At 44.4% G+C, this 22,274-nt stretch overlaps 1 protein-coding gene across 2 annotated transcripts in view; it reads left to right on the top strand.

The window, feature by feature from the left end:
- The window catches only part of UNC13D (unc-13 homolog D), a 136,585-nt gene that overhangs the window by 79,792 nt on the left and 34,519 nt on the right, over positions 1-22,274 (top strand). For both annotated transcript variants that reach the window (XM_077251796.1, XM_077251795.1), the window contains exons 15-26: positions 6,578-6,702; positions 7,254-7,344; positions 12,570-12,626; positions 13,097-13,194; positions 13,552-13,603; positions 13,718-13,848; positions 14,287-14,407; positions 15,734-15,877; positions 17,587-17,682; positions 19,233-19,439; positions 19,662-19,730; positions 21,685-21,764. In XM_077251796.1, coding sequence (XP_077107911.1) covers positions 6,578-6,702; positions 7,254-7,344; positions 12,570-12,626; positions 13,097-13,194; positions 13,552-13,603; positions 13,718-13,848; positions 14,287-14,407; positions 15,734-15,877; positions 17,587-17,682; positions 19,233-19,439; positions 19,662-19,730; positions 21,685-21,764 — 1,271 coding nt within the window. The remainder of the gene's footprint in view (positions 1-6,577; positions 6,703-7,253; positions 7,345-12,569; positions 12,627-13,096; positions 13,195-13,551; positions 13,604-13,717; positions 13,849-14,286; positions 14,408-15,733; positions 15,878-17,586; positions 17,683-19,232; positions 19,440-19,661; positions 19,731-21,684; positions 21,765-22,274) is intronic.

Here is a 22,274-nt window from a genome sequence, read left to right as displayed (position 1 = left end):
GTCCTTCCCTGCTGTGCTTACGGAAAGTCCCCACAACCGTTGTGTCTGTTTCTTAAGTTCCCTCACAACTCGATTAAATGATGTTCTTCTAATCCTCCGTCCCTCCCTGTTGTTCTGGTTGGGACGGCACCCGTATGACGGGTAGGCTCGGAGCTCTTCCGGGACCCTAGAGTCGCCCCTCTGCACAAGTTGCCCCCCAAGACAGCATAGGTGATTTAAGTTAGACAGCCCGCCTTAGACTGACTGTCCTGCCGCTGTTTAGAGTATTGCTTGAAGCTGAATGTTATGATACCCCCTCGGCGTTCCGGCCACCGGTAGTGCGCCTCAGTAGGGTGTTGCTCCGGTCTTACAGCACGACCCCTACTGGTATTTCTCCTTTTGCTTGATCTCGTTTCTCACTCAGCACAATCTATCTCGCTTCTAGTCCTTCCTTGGGCACCGCCGCTACCCGGAGCAGGCGCGGTCCCGTTACGTTCGTTCAAGTTGCCAAGCCTCTGTCAGGATCCCACCCCTGACAGAGACCCTACTGTATCTTCCCCCACAACACCCTCTGCCACAAGGTGTTGCCTGGTTCCAACCCAGTCAGCTTTCTGATCTAACTTCCTGCCTGACCCCCAGTTTACCCACTATGGTGGGGAGTGGCCTAATGAATAGAACCCTTAGCTCCCCCCGGAGGCCCAGCTGTGAAATGTATTGGTGTCTGTGATACCTGGTCAGATGAACTCCTTCAGTGCCATCAGACGCACCATAGCTCCCCATAGTGGCGGAGCCACAGTACTGCAACGACCAGGACTCTGGGGCGCTGCACTCCCCCCTGGTTAAACACAGTACTCCGGGACTGGGAAGAAAACAACAATACAAGTTAGCAAAAAGACATACAGTTTTGTTGAGTGCAATAACAATAAGTATACTTGAACAGGCTTCCCTTTATGGGAGGTAAGGACACTTGAACGTTACAAACATGGTTAACATTATAAATTACAGGCTATAAATAACTCCTGTTACCCAACCGGGTATTCTACTAAGTGCAAAATTGTTGGACAATAATTTAACATCGCCTTTAAGGACATACACTCTTTATCCACTAAAGACCTTCCTATAATCACATTATAAGGTAATTTAACTTTCTCATTCTCCTTCTTTAAATCTGCAGGACCGCCTGTCCTATCGGCACCAGACCTACTGCCTCTCCTTTCGGTTACAGGACCGCCCCGTTCAGCCAGGGCCTACTGCCTTTTCACTACTATACACAGTATAGAACATAACATTACTTTCAGTTTAAGAGCACTGAGCCATCTCTACATGACTCCTATGAGGACTCAGGGTTTACCTTCTATCCTAACTATCTATCAGCATTATTAAAACATTTTCTATTGAACATTAAGCCTTCTCATTATCTTTCTCTCTATCATACATGCTGGACACCGCATCTATCCCTACGGGCCCACTGCATCCTTCTTCTATCTTTCACCTCTTTCTTCTCAGAGAACATCATCAGTATTTCTTCACAATTAACTAATTAAATACATATAACTCTCTCATATAAACATTATCATCACGTCAAGTCTTTATGAGGTAGCACGCCTTCTCAAGCTACCAGTCCATACTCAGCAAAGGTTCTAGTGTGGTATCTTCACAAAGAGTCCTTCTCTAAGTAAAACCAGTAGGGAGCGCCTTTAATAAGGTGCAAACTATGTACAAGAAGTTCGGATCATGCACTGTTCATGATTTCAGCAGTTCTAGAAACTTGTGCAAATAAATCTTTAGAAAAATCAAACAAAAGCAAAACAATAGGGATCCCAGGTCCACAGAAGGATCCCCTTATGGGTTAACCCTGGACGGGTTCAGTAGCAAAAATCAGAAAACAATGAACCAACAGTTAAAAACTATGTACATCTTTAAAGCACTATGCTTACTCATCTTTCGGGGAGGAAGGTGGTTTCCTCCCGGGCCTCACCAGACCAACGGGTCGTCCTGCTGGTTCAAGGATTGGGTCCCGCCCCAACAACGACAGGATCCCTCGCCGGGATGTTCTTTTTACCGAGGATCCGGCACGCCCCCACGGTGCATGGTGGGTCTGGGTCCCTCGCTGCTCCCCAGGATCAGGTTCTGTTGTCTTATCGGCGGGAGGTTTATCTTCGGGAGTTGCAGCGGCGGCCTGAAGCGCGACGCACCGCTGGACGCCCCGCGCCATCCAGCCCGCTTCGCCGGTTGCCCTCCTCCACCTGGTGTAAGTGACGGCATCACCCGGCTCCAGGTCACGATCAAACCTTCCACTGCAAGGCTCCACCTCCTCTCGGTCCACGTGGACTTGTAGCGGCTCCCCGATCTCCTGGATAACCCCGCGTCCATATCGGGGGTTGAAGGAGACCACTACACCCCAGTGGGACAAGGGGGGCTCCGCAACAGTGAGTAAGTCTACCTGGGGTACCGGTTGTGGTCGGGCTCGCCATGCAGCCATCATGCGCCGCAGGTGTTCGGCCTCAGGCGTGAGCTTCAAGCCTGGTGTCGGCGGCGCACTTCCAGCCGTGACCGGGTTGAGAGGATCAGGGGACATTGGAGACAAGCAGACCTCCGTGGGCTGGCCCAGCCGAGCAGTCACACGGGCATCGGCCTCCAGGCGGGCAGCGATCCGCCGGGCCTCGGCTGCAGCCATACACTCTTCCGACGGCGGCTGGGGGGGTCGGCCCATCGTTGGCTCCGTAAGGGTCAGCTCCCGCAGTGGCGGCGTATCCTGAGCCACACCGGGCTGTCCAGCCTCTCTCTGAGTTCGACCATCCCCATGCGGTGCTTCTGGTGTCACCATCTTTATCTCCTCTCCAATGTCTTCTTCCCGCGGTCTCTTTCGTGGGCGGCCCCGTCTCCATGGTCTCCACCCTCCAAACAGGATCAGGAGGCGGACCTCAGCTGTTGACGGACACGTCCTCAAGACACAGAAATATTTAGACTGGGCGGCCATTGCTGTTCGCGCTCTCCAGCTTGCCTACGCCCACTTCACGCCCCTCTTCTCCTCCCGCGCTGTAATGGCGGCGGATTTTGGCGGCAAATGGCACAGCACACAGTCTCTCAATAAAGTACAGTCCAAGCACGTCAAGTCACAGTTCCAAGGCACACATGACCTGATTCTTCAGGCTTAAGTAGATCCTGTTCGTGATGCCAAGTTGTAGCGCCCCCACTGCCGCAGGGCCGAGGGGTACCCGGTACCGGGCCTCTGAGTCTCTGCTCTGGGGTTGTCACGGCGGCTAGGCCCCGGTCCGTGACCCTGCCGTGGGGCGCACAGGGGATTACTAGGAGTGGATGATGTAGATGGGGGTGAGGCTGTAGTGGTGCGGTGCAGTAAATAACGAGGACACCAGGTTGCAGTCTCTTTACCTCTTTACTGAAGATCTCTGGGTCCTCAGTCCGGAACACGGTTCACCAGGCTGCGCAAGTCCGGCTGATCCAATGGCACCTCCGGAGTTCTCCTCACAGGTTGAAATCGGTGCCTTCCTTCTAGCGCTATGTGTTGTGGTCCTTCCCTGCTGTGCTTACGGAAAGTCCCCACAACCGTTGTGTCTGTTTCTTAAGTTCCCTCACAACTCGATTAAATGATGTTCTTCTAATCCTCCGTCCCTCCCTGTTGTTCTGGTTGGGACGGCACCCGTATGACGGGTAGGCTCGGAGCTCTTCCGGGACCCTAGAGTCGCCCCTCTCCACAAGTTGCCCCCCAAGACTGCATAGGTGATTTAAGTTAGACAGCCCGCCTTAGACTGACTGTCCTGCCGCTGTTTAGAGTATTGCTTGAAGCTGAATGTTATGATACCCCCTCGGCGTTCCGGCCACCGGTAGTGCTCCGGTCTTACAGCACGACCCCTACTGGTATTTCTCCTTTTGCTTGATCTCGTTTCTCACTCAGCACAATCTATCTCGCTTCTAGTCCTTCCTTGGGCACCGCCGCTACCCGGAGCAGGCGCGGTCCCGTTACGTTCGTTCAAGTTGCCAAGCCTCTGTCAGGATCCCACCCCTGACAGAGACCCTACTGTATCTTCCCCCACAACACCCTCTGCCACAAGGTGTTGCCTGGTTCCAACCCAGTCAGCTTTCTGATCTAACTTCCTGCCTGACCCCCAGTTTACCCACTATGGTGGGGAGTGGCCTAATGAATAGAACCCTTAGCTCCCCCCGGAGGCCCAGCTGTGAAATGTATTGGTGTCTGTGATACCTGGTCAGATGAACTCCTTCAGTGCCATCAGACGCACCATAGCTCCCCATAGTGGCGGAGCCACAGTACTGCAACGACCAGGACTCTGGGGCGCTGCAATTCTCTTACATTTGTGGTGAATACACACTGCCAAAACACAGAAGAAACATAACAGACTTCGTAAAAAAAGTGTATTTTGCCTATTTTGGGGTTATGCTTGGGGACCAAGACAAGTTTTGGGCACCACACATAGTGTGCAAAGCATGTATCGAATTATTACGAAAATGGAGCAAAGAACAAAGAAAAAGCTTCAAATTTGGTGTTCCAATGGTGTGGAGAGAGCCAAAAAATCATCATGATGACTGTTATTTCTGTGCAGTGCAAGTGCAAGGATTCAATAAGCATAAGAAACGAAAATGGGAGTAACATGGAATCTGCAAGAAGGCCTGTCCCTCATTGTGAAGATGTGCCTGTACCTGTGTTTACCCTAAATAACAGTCATCATGATGATTTTTTGGCTCTCTCCACACCGTTGGAACACCAAATTTGAAGCTTTTTCTTTGTCCTTTGCTCCATTTTCGTAATAATTCGATACATGCTTTGCACACTATGTGTGGTGCCCAAAACTTGTCTTGGTCCCCAAGCATAACCCCAAAATAGGCAAAATACACTTTTTTTACGAAGTCTGTTATGTTTCTTCTATGTTTTGGCAGTGTGTATTCACCACAAATGTAACAGAATGAGTCTGGATCGTTAAGACAACTTCTTCTTGATGAGTTCATGCTTTTCACTGGAAAACAGACAACAACATAAAGTTAGTGCAAAAATCAAGCTATGAACAAACTTTTAGAACACTAATTAACACAAAACTATATTGAGAACTGCTCAGTTCAAGTACTAATCCAAAGAAATTAATGAGATGATGCGTCGCATTTACCATCGCATTTACCAACAAGTGCTATAAATAAGATACCAAAAATCTCAAAAACTTGACCCAATCTGGCAAAACTGATGACATATTCAGAATCAGCACCCCAAAAATACCCTAAATTCGATGAAATATCTTTGGCACCAAAAATGCTGTTGACCAGTGTAATCAATTATTTCCTTAGATATCTGCCTCTTTTTGTGTTTGGTCACAAGACACAAGAAGATGCCAGTTGGCAGCAGAAGATGGTCCCAACGATCCATCTGAACGTGATGTGGCTAACAATATTACTTATTACTACAACGATATGGTTATTTTTATAGCATTTATTGAGGCATTCATTATTCTGGGGCAGGAAAATGAACCTTGTTTTTGATACAGAGCTCATATTTAAAAGTATTTGCAGAGATGTTTCTGGCTAACACAGTATCACGATATAAGTTTTTATTGTACATCTACATAGAGCTTCAAATCTATTGCCATGAAGTTGTCTTTTTCCAGTGCTGTACAATCTTTTAGTAAGAGGAACTTGTCAGCAGGTTTTTGCTTTGGAATCAGAGTGGTATGATGTAGAGCAGAAACCCTGAATCCAGCATTGCGTCAATTATTGGGCTTCTTGATGCAGTTTCAATAAAATCACTGATCAACAGTGGATTATCACTTGTCTCCTGCCATGTAGTCCTCTTATTCTGTATAACCCCGCCTCTACCACAGATTAGTTGCTTTATGCCTATGCAGAGTGTACACAGAAATCTACCAATCAGTTGTGTGGGCGAGTTTATGCAGAGCTCAGCATTCAGAGAACTGGTAGATCTGCAGAAGAGAAAACTGTGATTTTATCAAAACTAAACCAAGCAGCCCCGTAAGTGAATATCACTGAAATCAGAAAATCATATTGTTCTCAGATGGGGTAGTAAATACCTGGTGACAGATTCCCTTTAATAGGAAGTCACTGCCATGCGATTCCAATGCCTGGCATGCCAACGTCAGCTGCTGTCCTCTGATTGGCTGGTGGCATGTATTGCAGTGCAGGAAGCTGAAGTAGGCGCTGGTGTGTCCAGTCACAGTCGTACCCTCCGTGACTGCGATCGTTATGCCCCTGGGCGCTAATCTGGCAATCTATGATGTACTATTTAATGTTCTGCTGGTGGATTAGTGGATTATGATCACTGAGGTCCCTACTTACTTCAGTAGGCCACCACAACTGTGTGGACTTGAGCTTTTACTGCTCAGTTTCTGGTACATAGTACAGTATATGCAATTAGATGGTTTTACGCATCCAACTTTCATGGCCTGAATATGGACCCGGACCAGCTGTGGTTCTCCTGAACTTTGCCACCTTATATACAGTATGCTTTATGGCTGTTAAGTTAAGGTCCCGACCACATTGTCCATACTTACTTGTAGGTGCTATCGTGCATTCATGCAGAATAATTCAGACTATTCTTTGCTTTGTTCCTAACCTGCAGAAAAATGAGTTGGCGGAATCATTTGACTCTTTATTGCAATATGGAGTGTCTCTTTTACAAAGGTATCGCATTGTCTTTCCACTGTCAGAATCTCGGTCCACAGAACGTCTGCAGGGTCTGCTCAGGTTGGTGATTAAATATAAAGTTTAGGTTTCCATTTTACACAATGTTAAGATAAATATACCAGCAGTAAAATTAAATGTGTTTGGGATATACCAAATAGTATCTATTAATTTTGCTTGTGCATGCAAGTTTTCCAGCTGTCCTTTAATGATCGACCAACCTTCTACGCGCACAGAAAGATTGTTAATGTGATAGTTCTGTGTGCAGAGGACATCATTCTCCCGACAGCACAACACCTGTTTACACAGGATGATGAGCTGCCTGCTGATAACAATGAGTTTAACGGATGCTTAAAAATCATTGCACCAGATGAACAAGTATACAGCAGCAATATGTAGGCACAGGGGTGGGATTATTTTTATATTAATTTTATTTAACATGTTGCAAAACAAAGAACGCAATGAGCTAGAACAAGATATACAATCAATTAAACGGCTACATGTACAAAACAGAAGTAGGAGCAGAATTAAAAAAAATCTTAAAACTGAAAATTTGTATATACCGTATTGTATTATTTGTATACTCATCCTAGCATTAATTCTTCTAAATATAGAGTTCTGATACAAATGTGTAAGACCAAGGCATTCCGAGAGCTGTGCTCCTCTACTCCCAACTTACAGGACAGAGTGACCGAGGCCATCAAGGTAAAACTTATTTGGAAAAGGAAACAAAAAATAACCTACTGTTTTAACTTTGCTACTTTGGACTCTTCTTGCTTCCAACAGAGCTTTCATCTGTTTTCCTGGCCATGGAGCATGTGTCAGAATGTTTGCCAAGACATAACATACACCCTTTGATCAGACAATTCTAGGATATCCTATGGATTGCTACTCTGTCCAACTAATGATGAGCGAACGTGCTGGGATAAGGTGTTATCAGAGCACGCTCGGGTGCTAAGTGAGTGTCTACAGCGTGCTCGAAATATATGCTTGAGTCCCCACGGCTGCATGTCTGTTAGACAGCCGCGAGACATGCAGGGATTTCCTAACAAACAGGCAATCCCTGCATGTGTTGCAGTTGTCAAACAGCAGCGAGACATGCAGCTTGCGGGGACTCGAGCATATGTTTCGAGCACGCCAAAGACACTCGGTTAGCACATGAGCATGCTCAGATAACACCTTATCCAAGCACGCTCGCTCATCACCACTGTTTACCCCTTCATTTTACATATACAGTGAAGGAAATAATTATTTGATCCTTTGCTGATTTTGTAAGTTTGCCCACTGACAAAGACATGAACAGTCTATAATTTTAAGTGTAGGTTAATTTTTAATATTGAGTAATAGAATGTCAAAAATAAAATCCAGAAAATCAAATTATATAAATTTATTTGCATTTAGCAGTGAGAAATAAGTATTTGATCCCCTAGTAACCATTAAGAGTTCTGGCTCCTACAGACCAGTTAGACGCTCCTAATCAACTCATTACTGGCATTAAAGACAGATGTCTTACATAGTCACCTTTATAAGACTCCTGTCCACCGACCCAATTAATCAGTCAGACTTTAACCTCTACAACATGGGCAAGACCCATGAGCTTTATAAGGATGTCAGGGACAAGATCATAGACCTGCACAAAGCTGAAATGGGCTACAAAACCATAAGTAAGACGCTGGGTGAGAAGGAGACAACTGTTGGTGCAATAGTAAGAAAATGGAAGAAATACAAAATGACTGTCAATCGAAATCGATCTGGGGAAGCATGCAAAATCTCACCTCGTGGAGTATCCTTGATCATTAGGAAGGTGAGAAATCAGCCTAAAACTACACAGGGGGAACTTGTTAATGATCTCAAGGCAGCTGGGACCACAGTCACCAAGAAAACCATTGGTAGCACATTACGCCACAAAGGTTTAAAATCCTGCAGTGCCCGCAGGTCCATCTGCTCAAGAAGGCACATGTGCAGTGTTACGGAACCTCCCAGCACCCAGAATATGTTGTGCAGTTATATGTATAATAGGTTCCATGTGAGATGTATGTCCCTAATGCATCAGCCCACAGGCTGCGCCCCTGGGCAGAGGAGACAAGATATCCCCCTTTTGACCTCCCCCACCTTTGTAATTCCCACAGTAAATATCGGCAGGCTCCGGCCACCTGCGGCTATTGTACATTCCATCTAGCAAAAGGTCAGTTATTCCCAGAAAGCTGTCAATAGGTTGGGAGTTGATATCCTCTCAAGGATATGCATCTGTTTTTGCCCTCTTCACCAGAATAACCTACACAGTTCTGCCAAATTCATTGTTAACCACAAATATGTACAAAACACCCCCGCATTCTTGTTTATAGAAATCCATCTTGTATCCCATTAAAACAACTCAACTTTTACCAGGACCTACAGGGACTGGGAGAAATTCTCGCCACACCTCCTGTTTGCCTATCGGGAGGTGCCCCGAGAATCCACGGGGTTCTCCCTGTTCGAACTGGTATATGGTAGGCGGGTAAGGGGACCCCTAGACTTAGTGCTAGAACACTGGGAAGGGGAGGGCATCATAGAAGGGGTACCTATTGTACCCTATGTGCTGGAATTCCGGGACCGCCTACAGGAGCTGACCCAGGCTGTACGTGGGAACATGCAGGTGGCCCAGCGACGCCAGCGTGTATGGTACGATCGGAGGGCCAGAGAACGCACCTTGGAAATAGGACAGAAGGTCCTGGTGTTAGAGCCCACTAGGCAGAACAAGTTCCAAGCTGCATGGCAGGGGCCCTACCAGGTAGTGGGGAAAATAGCCGACACCACCTATAATGTCGCCGATTGTGACGACCCCAGGGTTATCCGCATGTTAAGCGTGAATATGCTGAAGCCCTACCGGGAGCGCCCTAAAGAGGTAGTGGCCATCTGTGCACCTGAAGCAGAGGATTTAGCCGGACTTCCCTTGCCTGATGTCTTAGGGTAAAGGACTCAGTCTAAAACATGGGACCAGGTACTCTTGGGTGAAGACCTAGGTCCCCGGGAGAGACAGCAGGCGGAGGCATTGTTGAGGCCGCGACAGAGGATGTTTTCGGGGAGACCAGGGTACACTCGCCTGGCACAACACAAGGTTGAGACCCAGGATCAGACCCCCCTGCGACAACCCTCCTTCCGCGTCCCTGAGTCTGTACGAGAAGGGATGCAACAAGAGATACAAGATATGTTGCGTTTAGGGGTCATTGAACAGTCAGATAGTCCCTGGGCATCCCCCGTAGTGTTAGTGCCCAAGAAGGATGGGACTACACAGTTTTGTGTAGACTATTGTAAGCTCAATGAGAAAACGGTGACGGATGCGTATCCCATGCCGCATGTGGATGAGTTGTTAGACCGGCTGGCGGGGGCAAAGTATTTGACCACCATCGATCTATGCAAAGGCTACTGGCAGATTCCCCTTAGTCCTGATGCTATTCCCAAGTTGGCATTTGTCATCCTGTTTGGCTTATTCCAGTTTCGAGTTATGCCATTCGGGATGAAGAATGGCCCGGCGACCTTCCAGAGGCTGGCTGACCGGTTTCTGGATGGTCTCCAGGACTATGCTTGTGCCTACCTGGATGACATCGCCATCTACAGCGCGACATGGGAAGAGCATCTAAATCACCTAGAGACAGTATTGGACAGGATCCACAAGGCCGGAATCACCCTGAACCCAAACAAGTGTCACGTGGGCAAAGCAGAGGTTCAGTATTTAGGGCATTGGGTGGGAAGTGGGAAACAGCAACCAGAACCAGCCAAGATTGAGGCCATAGCCAAATGGCCCACCCCACACACTAAAACCCAGGTCATGGCGTTTCTAGGGACAGCGGGGTATTACAGGAAATTCGTTTCTAATTACAGCAGCGTAGCCAAGCCCCTCACTGATCTGACCCGTAAGAACCAACCCTGCCAGGTAACCTGGACCCCAGAGTGTGAGGAAGCCTTCCGCCAGCTAAAGGACGCCCTCACCAATACCCCTGTATTGGCCGCACCCGATCCAACTAAACGTTTCCTTGTTCACACAGACACTTCTATGTTTGGATTGGGGGCAGTACTGAGCCTAGTCGGGCCGAATGGCCAAGAACACCCGTTAGCTTACCTGAGTCGGAAACTACTGCCCCGTGAAGTAAGCTATGCGGCCATCGAGAAGGAGTGCCTGGCGGTAGTATGGGCACTCAAAAAGTTGCAACCATATTTGTATGGACGACAGTTTTCCCTCCTAACGGACCATAATCCCCTAGTCTGGCTTAATCGGGTCTCCGGAGACAATGCCAGATTACTGCGGTGGAGTTTAGCCCTACAACTTCTGGACTTCACCATCCACTACAGACCCGGAAAACAAAACGGTAACACCGATGGACTAAGTCGACAAACGGAACTTGTACCAACCCCATAAACTTCGGTCATCCCAAAACCGATCCGTTAAGGATCAGACTGTGTATGCCGATCGCGTCGCTGAAAAGGGGAGCCGTGTTACAGAACATCCCAGCACCCAGAATATGTTGTGCAGTTATATGTATGTATAATAGGTTCCATGTGAGATGCATGTCCCTAATGCATCAGCCCACAGGCTGTGCCCCTGGGTAGAGGGGACAAGATATCCTCCTTTTGACCTCCCCCACCTTTCTAATTCCCACAGTAAATATCGGCAGGCTCCTGCCACCTGTGGCTATTGTAATGTATGTCTGGCCTGCCGCTTTTCAATTGGCCCGCCCTCTGTATCTGTGGGATATATTCTGTGTCCTGTGAGTAAAGTGTTGTCACACCGGAAATATGTGGAGAAGCAGTGATCTTTTATTTGCGCCCATGTAACCAAGCAATTCCAGCCAATGTCCTTCATTCAGACTCCAGCCAAAGCAAAGTGGACCTCCTGAAACACGAGGTGTTACTGAAAGAGGTACTCCAGCACGGTAGACCCCGTTACATGCAGGCCTGTCTGAAGTTTGCCAATGAACACCTGGATGATTCTGTGAGTGATTGGGAGAAGGTGCTGTGGTCACATGAGACAAAAATTGAGGTATTTCCCATTAACTAAACTCACCGTGTTTGGAGGAAGAGAAATGCTTCCTGTGACCCAAAGAACACCGTCCCCACTGTCAAGCATGGAGGTGGAAACATTATGTTTTGGGGGTGTTTGTCTGCTAAGGCACAGGACTACTTCACCACATCAATGGGAGAATGGATGGAGCCATGTACCGTAAAATCCTGATTGACAACCTCCTTCCCTCTGCCAGGACATTAAAATGGGTCGTGGCTGGGTCTTCCAGCAAGACAATGACCCAAAACATACAGCCAAGGCAACAAAGGAGTGGGTCAAAAAGAAGCACATTAAGGTCATGGAGTGGCTTAGCAGTCTCCAGACCTTAATCCCATAGAAAACTTATGGAGGGAGTTGAGGTTCTGAGTTGCCAAGCGACAGCCTCAAAATCTTAATGATTTAGAGATGATCTGCAAAGAGGAGTGGACCGAAATTCCTTCTGACATATGCACAAACCTCATCATCAACTACAAAAAACATCTGACTGCTGTGCTTGCCAACAAGAGTTTTGCCACCAAGTATTAAGTCTTGTTTGCCAGAGGGATCAAATGCTTAATTCTCACTGCAAATTGCAAATAAATTTATATAATTTATAAAATGTGATTTTCTGGATTTTATTTTTGATATTCTATCTCTCAATGTTAAAAATTAACCTACCCTTAAAATTATAGACTGTTCATGTCTTTGTCAGTGGGCAAACTTACAAAATCAGCAAGGGATCAAATAATTATTTAATTAAATGTAGACATTTATTGGAATAGTCACATGTCATTTTACCTAGACAGGGCAGTGCAGGGAATTGAGCAGCCAACAACTCTCAAATTAGCGGGATTATCTAGGATGATGGTAGGAAAAGCCTAATACTTGATTTTTTTAATGTTTTTATATACAGACTGGAACTCGAGAGTGGTTTGATCTGAAGAGACAACATCTACAACCTATGATACAGGTACATTACAGATAAGCACAAATAGGAAATATCTGTAGGTGTATAACGTCCGTATTCTCCATTTCCTTCCCCGTCTTACACATTTTGGCTTTTTACAAAAGTAATCTTTTTGTTCACACATTATATTTTATGTTTTTTTTCAAAGACAACTCTTTCATCTTTAAAAATATAGAATATGGTTGTCTGTACCCTATAGAAACTAAGGCATCAATACACTTTTTACACATCTTTATGAGAACAAAAATGTTTTATATCCAGATGTTTTCCCAGTACTGGATTTACACAATTGTCTGAAATATGATCAGGAACATCACACTCAACATAGAAGCAGTTGTGATAATATATTTAGGGGGGTTACAATTTTAGGAACTACCTAAATATTTTCTGATAGTTTCTTCTTGCCTTGCACATTTTTTCTAGTCTGCTCTTCCTTTTTCTTTCACAAATCTCAATACTTATAAATCCACTAGGGCTACGAAGAAAACTTGAAGTCTTTGATAGTGCTGGTGGCCGATGTCACTGCTGACCTGAAGAATTGTCACAAGACATTGAACAAGTGTTTTTTCAAGTAAGAAAAGGAAAGTAAGAAAGTACAGATGGTACTTTACATTTCATGCTGGGTGGGTTCTTTATCCTACGTCGAAATAACAGTTGCGGTCTAGCCATAACTCGATGGGTGGTGATTACCTATCTGAGTTTTTTCCATACAGATTTTAAGCATGACCTCCAAAAATATTTAACAGATTATATGTAAAATTAAAGTTGTAATTGTTCAGTAGCTTGATAAGCACATTGCAATATTTGTTATGGAACTTACGGGAAAATGCACATAAAAATGTTTAAAGAAAACTAAATACATCAATTTATATTAGTATTGTCTACATTTCTTCATTTTTCTTTAACGTTCCATCTGACTCTGTCACAGCACTATTAAGGTGGACGTTTTCAGCCTGACCTTCCAGGAACTGGAGGAGCTGGTATGTATCTCCAGATAGTCACCTCTCAGACTCCACACTTTGTTATAACTTACATCTTCTTCCATAAAATTTCCTTCTCTTGTGTAAACAGAATATATATTATTTCTTTATCAGGTGTCTGAGCAATTGGTCTGTCAGCTTCCACCTGCTAACCACAACTCCCGCCATCAGCTCTCTGAACACTTTTACCAACTTTATCTTACTCTACGTGAGCTTCACAAACTCCAAGATCAACTTCCAACAAGGTGACCACCTTATTGCTCTCTGCTCTCATGCAAAGTCATGATACAATTCTTGGTTAGGGGTCTAATCCTGCACACAGGTATTAAAATCAATTATACCATTAGTTTCTTCATATGGGCCAAAGTATTTTTTTAGGACCCTTCATGATCAAGGTCTTTGCTGTAGATTGAGTTTCTTGGGCCTTTATGCAAATTCTTTACCAGAGCCCCCAATCCGTCACTTTCTCTCATGTGGCCTAAGTCTTTTTTGGGCACTATGAGGAACCAAGGCATGGGTTCACCAGCAATCTTGATGCCCCTATAGCTTTGCCTCTGGTCAATATCATTGGTTTAGAATATAGCGGCTAGATTCAACAGCTCTATAGCATTGTGTTGCTCATTTTTGTTTCCAATCACTCTAAGTTTCCATATATTAAATTAGATATATTCTTCTTTTCTTAGGGATGGCTCTTCCCCACTGTTTGATTTTCATCGCAAGTTTTCTGACTGTTTACCTAGTTGGCTGCAGAAGGCATATTCAACCGCTCTGGAGAGAGTCCAAAGAGCTGTGCAAATAGATCTGGTGAGGTGTTGCAGGATTAGATGACACTAAATCTATTATATTTAAAACCTTATCCCCTAGCTGCAAACATAATTTTATATTTTTATTCTTTGCCCTAAAATCTGTAAATGTCAGTCTAAATAATGTTAAGGAACACTGGTCAACAGATTTTATGCAAACTGCACACATTAATAGATTACTTTATACCTATATTTACAGGTGTACTTACTTTGGAAATCTATGTCATAAAGGCTGTTTGGTTCTTTTTAGAAATTTTGAATCCAACAAAGGAACTGAAGTCTAAGTATATTAAATGATAAACTCAATTTACTCAATGTAGTCCCTACTAGTCTGATTGATAAGCTGCAGCTTGTACTAAACAGTGTGAGATTTCAGCAGCAAGAGGGAGGAGTGATACTAAGGTGCTTGTCATTCAGAATAACGGACAGATACTACATTTAGCTCATCAAAAATATAAACTCATGACCTCATTCACTTTTAAAAAGACTTATACAGCCAATTTGACATGGATATTCAGAGTAAGCACACCAACCTCATCAGGTCTACAAGATCTGTTTAGTAATGTAAAAGTGATCACTTCCTGCATGACGATCAGTAAAACCCTTGTATGGATTTTCCACTTGCTTTCTCTGTTTTGTTTGGGAAATGTAGTCATCCTATGTTATGGGAACAAGGGAAGTACTGCTTTATACCTGATAGCATTGCCACTGTTTGAGCAGCTTTGAATACAATCGGTGTTTTGCCAGCAGTAGTTTATCATTGTAGGACCAGGTCTCATGTGCAAGGAAGACCAGCTAATTTGTGTAAACCCGCCTCCACCACCGATTGGCAACTTGATGACAGTGTACAGCAGAAGCTGCCAATCAGGGATGTGGGTGGGATTATACAGAGCTCAGCATTCATAGCACTGCTACATCTGCAGAAGATAAAATTGGAATTCTATCAAAACTATATCAAGCAGTCTTCAAAGGGATACATCACTGGAATCAGGCTCTCTGCCCCTACGCCATGCTCCTCTCGAATTACATATAAAAAAAACTGCTGACAGATTCCCTTTGAGAAGCGGTCATAAGAGATCTTAATACCTCCATACATATCAGATTAAAATCGTCTGAACCCGCTGATATTGGCGGGATCACTTGACAGGTAAATGTGTATGGGGGTTTCCTGATCATTCACCCAACAGTTATCTAATCTGTATGGGGGATTCATTATGACATACAAATCAGATAAAAGTTGGTCATACCCAAAGATTTGCTGTCTATCATTCACATACATAGAGGTATTAGTATCTGATCAGTCTGGTAACTCTGGTTCTTCCTTCAGCTGGTTCCATTATCAGAGTTACAGAAACACAGTGCTTCCACAGTGGATCTGTCCACATGCTACACTCAGATTGGACGCACATGGCAGCAGCTGGCATGGCCTGACCCAGAGGAGGCATTTATGATTATGGTCAAATTTACTGAGGTGAGAATTGTGGATGTACTGAAAAAATAAGAGATCTGGGGTAGGGGGATAAAGATCCAATGCTCACAAGCTCACAAGTTGGTATTATTAGTATCAAAAACTATATTATGTAGTAATAAATACAATCCCCATAATTATTGTGGTACAAGAATATTGGTTTATTTTGCAGATTTCACAATGATTGGTATACTGCATAGTATGATGTGGTTTGAAAGACCCTTTATATTATATAAGGCAGCATTGATTGGCTAGATCACCACTGGAAAAGAGTAAAGAGAACCAGGGTCTATGAAAAGTAAAGTGTATTCTCCCAAACACATTTTCAATTTCAATGATAATACTTTATGGAAAGCTAAAGGAATGGCAGGTATATAGTGTGGGGAGGTGACCAAGGGGCGGTTGCCCCACGCACCATGATCTTTCGGGGTTCAACATTTTTTCCCACCTTCTTCCCCATCACCTTTCCTCCCACAAAGTGATTGACAATTGTAAGCACAATTAGTGTTCTCCTGGAGCTGCCTATGCAGAGCACAACAACCAAGATGAGTTTATCTGCTGAACTCTGCAAAAACAGCAACTGAATTTACAAAGTTCAGTATAATGAAGTAAGATTTGTTATCTTGGTCGCTGCCTATGCAGAGTGCAGCAACCGATGATACTGTTGCGCTCTGCATAGGCATCAATGGAGATGACAGAAGATTAGCACGCAATAAAAACACTTTTCCACTTTTTCCAAACCTATGGTTAGGGATTGCTTTAAAATAAGTGTTAGACATAAGGCTAGGGCTAAGCTTTAGGCAGTGGCATACCCCTAATAGCAGCAAACCACAGGGTTGCTATGGGGGCCCCTGCCCCGGAATCACACTTTCATCAATATCTGCAACCTAAATTCAAATACAGTTGAAAACAATTGGCACTCACTGTTCCCTCATTCATTCTGTGCATCTTGAGCTGGGGTTTGTCTGAGGTTTGGCTTAGTCTTTGGGCTAGAGATTTCGTTAAGTTAAGATTTAGGGCTAGGATTAGGGATAGGGCTAGAGTAATACAATTGTTACATATAAAAAAAAACATATAATTAAAAATAGTTTAACGTTTTACTTACAAAATTTCATCAAAAAGCACAAAAAACTGGGATATCCTTGCATAAACACTTATTACATCAGCATTTTCCTTAAGTTGCAATACATATACTTTGGGGACAAGGGGTTCAATATACAGTGGGCGGGGGAAATAATAATTTGATCCCTTGCTGATTTTATACGTTTGCCCACTGACAAAGACATGAACAGTCTATAATTTTAAGGGTAGGCTAATTTTAACATTGGGAGATAGACGTCTGACTGCTGTGCTTGCCAACAAGGATTTTTGCCACCAAGTATTAAGTCTTGTTTGCCAGAGGGATCAAATACTTATTTCTCACTGCAAAATGCAAATAAATTTATATATTTTATACAATGTGATTTTCTGGATTTTATTTTTGATATTCTATCTCTCAATGTTAAAATTAACCTGCTCTTAAAATTATACACTGTTCATGTCTTTGTCAATGGGATGGTGGAATATACCGTCATGGTTCACAGGTTGAAGGGACACAACATACTAGACTTCCCCCAGGAGTGGGCAATCCATGCTATGCCACTGAGTTGTGTTGCCCTGAGCACTACTAGTGTTCATTTCACCTTAGTCGGGCATCTTCATTTCTTCCGTAGGATATGTGCCGCATCGCTGTCATGTACTGCACAATGATTAAACACAGAGCAGAGGACGTGTCCGATATCAGAGATGCTGGGCAGGCGGCAAACAAGGTAAATGAGGATAACATTATTTCCTCATACTTGATGGGAAAATAATGTACCATCATATGATTTTATTTCCATACTGAGGAATATATACATATACGGTATATGTTCCATTATATTCTTTTCCGAGTAAGATCATAACAAAAACATAAGGTTTTCTTCATGAAAACTTGACACTAGTTGTGTGTATATTATTTTCTATATAAAGGGCCACCATGTTATCAAGGTCATGCACATGAACATTTGGTATTTTACTTTGTCACAAGGCATTAATATGACCTCTGCTCTAATATACTGTGCTGTTCTGACTCTGTTCCTAAACAGGAGGCCCTGAAGTTAGAAAGAATAGCAACTAAACTGGTGAGAAGTATGAACAGCTGTTATCAAAATTCTCAATTCTGAGGTAAAATCTGTATTCAGTGAAGACAGACTTTCCCATTATTGAGATAGGAGATAGCGCCTGCTTTGGATGCAATTCTATGTAGAAGGAAAGAGGAGCTAAAGACAAAACTCCTGCTCCTCCAATCTACATAAAATGTTATAAGCACCAGCCGCAATCTCCTATCTCAGTCAGTAGACAATCAGTCTGCACTGAATACAGATTTTACCTCAGAACTGAGAATTTTGATAATGACCAATTTTGGCAGAGAAAGAAGCAGATTTCTCTGATAAGATATATTACAATGTTGCTTATTTTCATCTGTGCTATTGATTTATGAAACACAAATGAAAATGACGGGTATACTTTATACCTGCGATTTCTTGATCTCTTGCATGGTTTACTTTAGTTTTGAGGCATACGATAAAATAACAATCTCTGATGATGCCGCAGGTTGGGATTCATAGGAATACCAAGATCACAACAATGGGGAACTTGAGTAGTTCCTCGCTATCCATGGTAACTTATTAGCACCCTCAGAATGTGTTATGGTGGTAGAGGGGGAGAAATGAGCATTGTAATGGACTTCTCGCAGGATCGAACCGCTCAAGTGCCATAGTCAGAGATTGACTGCAGCATCTCAGTGGTCGAACTTTAGCGATTGGAACAGCTTCTGACCCACTCTATGTACCCTCGCCCAGAGTTTTAACTTCAAGGGGTTAAAATCACACTCCCCAATCCTTCTTTTCTCTGACATCTGATTGAAGAGACTCAGATACCCCCTTACACATTAGATGGTCCCACAGATATCAGATTTATGTGTCTTAATTCGAATATGTATGGGGACCATTCAATAAGGAGAAAGATTGAAATACAAGAGACAAATGACACAATTAGTTTGTCTGAATATATAAATAGAAAATGCAAATAAAATGATAAAAAACAAATATATGTAAAGTCATTCGAAGCACAAGAAGGCACTTTGCCTATCTAGAGAAAAAAAGGTTTATTCTCGAGAGACCACAAGGCTCCAGCTACAATGTAAAATCTTAAGTGGGTGGATAATTTATTATTAAATGTAATTAAATAATCCACCGAATGAAACCTAATTTCTTTCCACTGTGACATTCCCTCTGACCCTTAATACTCTCTTACGTATGACACGACTTTCTCTCAGCTTTGTCTAGTGGTGAACAATATTGAGCAGCTGCGGCTGGTGGTGCGCTCTCTGCCTGAGAAACTAAATTGGGCATCACTAGAGGAGCAAACACGTGAGATTATAAGTGAGGCACAATTTCAGCACACTCTCTATGACCAGCTGAAGAGTGCTGTGGCATGCCTGGATCGGGAGATTCGAGGTGTGGTGCAAGCACTTGCTGAAAAAGTAAGTTTTGTTATTTCATTTATTGAGTAGTGATGAGCGAACGTGCTCGGATAACACCTGTGACTGTCGAATATATATTTTGAGCACGCTGGAGACACTTGGTTAGCACATGAGCATACTGAGATAACACCTTTTCCGAGCACGTTCGCTCATCGCTAGTATTGATTGATCTTTTTTTTCTTCTATATTTTATTTTTGATTGTTTTCTTTATATTATCACAGCTTGACTCTGGCATTGCCAAACATCTCCACTCCATAGCCAAAGCTAGTGATTCCCGGGACCCCAATGATGTGAGTCTCACTTCCAGCTAACTCTTCCTATTGATGTATCTACACATGGGCGGACATACCGCCGGTTCAGCCGGTGCGGCTGCACAGGGGCCCCGAAGGAGAGGGGGCCCAATCAGCTGTTGAAGTGTTTTGTTCTTTCATAGAGCCAGCGGCAGCATCTCCACTAAAATGAGAGGAAGGGGGCCGGTACCGGAGTCATTTGCTGTCAGAGAGGGCCCTGCACGCTGCAGGAGACGCCGTAAGGGGCCCTCTTCCTCTCCTCTTGATGCTGCTGCTGGCTCTATGAGGCAGGAAAAGCACAGCATCGCTTCCTAGTTCCACATGCAGGGGCGTGGCTAGGCAGTGTATACATTTTAAATAAAGTTTGTTTCGATTGCAAACTTCAACCTCTCAGTGTCAGTGAGTGGCTGAGTGCACCCCCGCTGCCCTGGTCTGCGCAGCTCCTCCTCAGGGTCCTCTGCTTGCAACAGGTGTCCTGCAGCCTCTGTGTTCCAGATCTCAGGGCCTCTTCTTCCAGAGCGCAAGGTGAGGGATGGCCGGGAGTTATCACTGCTGCTGGTTAGTATGCCCCGAGCAGCGGTGTCAGGAGGCACCGTGTCCATGATGACAGCAGTGACTTAGTGACTGTGTGCTCTGTGCTTCCTGGTCGGTGCAGTGAATGGCTGAGAAACCTGATCCTGCACCGATCAGATAGCAGGGAGCTGCCTCACAGGCACTAATTCACTGCTTGTAATCACTGACCCCAGACACCTCCTGCCATTACTGCAGCAATAATTCCTCCAGGCTCAGAGTGGCTCCTGTCCCCATCCTTCCTCCGTTTGTATTGCTTCACATAATATATACCGTATATAGAATTCTACTGTATCTGCACATACCCTTAGCCTCCTCCAACAGAAAAAAAGCTTTATCATGCTCCATCCGTTATCATTTCAGTGTATAACTAACAAAACAGGGCAGTATGAAATAAAGACCAGGGCACTATAAATAACAATGCTGTACATAATGAGAGGGAACTGTGTAATAAATGACGGCGTTACACATAACAAGAGAGGGAACTGTGTAATAACGGGTGGCAATATACATAATGAGAGGAGACTATGCAATATGCCGTATTTTTCGGATTATAAGATGCACTTTTCCCTCAAATTTGGGGGGAAAATGAGTGTGCGTCTTATAATGTGTATACACCTTACCGGTACCTTTGCCGCTGGCTGGGATGAGGGGGTGTCCGGCGGTGCTACAGGGCACAGGGGTGTCCGGTGCTGCGAGGGTGTCTGGCGATGCTGCCCGTTGCTGCGGCGGGTGTCTCCGGGGCTGCAGGGGGCTCTGCCGACATTTTGTGAAAGGCCAGAGCCCCCCGCAGTTCCATGGCTTCCTGTGCAGTGGACTCCAGGAAAATGGCGCTGGGGGCAGCGCATGCACAGATGGAGATCACCTGCAGCAGCACCACCAGACACCCCCGCAGCGCCAGACACCTGCAGCACCGGAGACACCCGCAGCAGCACCACCGGACACCTGCAGCAGCACCGGACACCTGCTGTGGCGTGCCCACATCGGAACACCCCCTCATCCCAGCCTGCGGCCTGCAGCATCACCCCACTCCTGCCTCCTCCAGCAGGGACCCCGTTTCACCGCAGCTACCACCCCCAGTAAGCAATAAGACGCATGGATTATAAGAAGCACCACCATTTTATTAAGAAAACATTTTTTTCCTGTTTTTCTCCTCAAAATTTGGGGTGCGTCTTATAATCCGGAGCGTCCTATAATCCGAAAAATATAGTATGTATATATCTGTACATTGGTAGCCATAAAAGGAGGGGGGCCCAAACACATTTCTTGCACAGGGGCCCCAAATCGTCTTTGTCCGCCCCTGTATCTACAGTATGTGTCCTCATTCTAAATATGTATAATTCTAGCCTTTATTTAATGTTAATTTGTGCCTTGAATTATGCAGAGCATTGTACCAATGATGAAGTTTTTGGAATCAGAGTTACAATATATGAACCAGAATCTAGTGCAGGAAAACTTTAACTGGTAAGTGACCCAAATGACTTAAAATACCATAAATCGTCAATCAAAACCTGGTGTGTGCTCAGATTGGAAATTGCGGCCTGATCGCTAGGTCTCTTAACGTGAGCTAAGTGCTTCACAACCATATAAGAAAGAGGCAGGTAGTTCAGATCAGGAGATCCGGTGGTTGAGGGTTCTGATCCGAGAATGGTCTGTAATCAAGAACTGTATAAATTGTAAGTTTTTAAGTAATTTTTACTGTAAGCCAGCTGTAATGGAGGTCATATTGGATATTTTTTACAATGTAGGCATGAGATTTCTTAAATTATCATTTACACTGCTGAACTTGTAAAACACAGTGGATTTTATGCAAGTGAATAGATAGCAGAAAATCTGCTGTATTTTCATTATGTTGGAACTTAGCCTAAAGAGGATGCCTGGCTTAGAAATATGCAAATTGCCTCTTAAGAAAGGAAGAGGACTGGAACTCTATAGCACCACCTGATTTAGAAATTATATTAAATATCACATTAT

This window comes from Ranitomeya variabilis, chromosome 4 (assembly GCF_051348905.1).
Source record: "Ranitomeya variabilis isolate aRanVar5 chromosome 4, aRanVar5.hap1, whole genome shotgun sequence".
NCBI classification, from domain to species: Eukaryota; Metazoa; Chordata; class Amphibia; order Anura; family Dendrobatidae; genus Ranitomeya; species Ranitomeya variabilis.
Note: the sequence above shows the minus strand (reverse complement) of the source record. Positions and strands in the feature narration are given on the sequence as shown.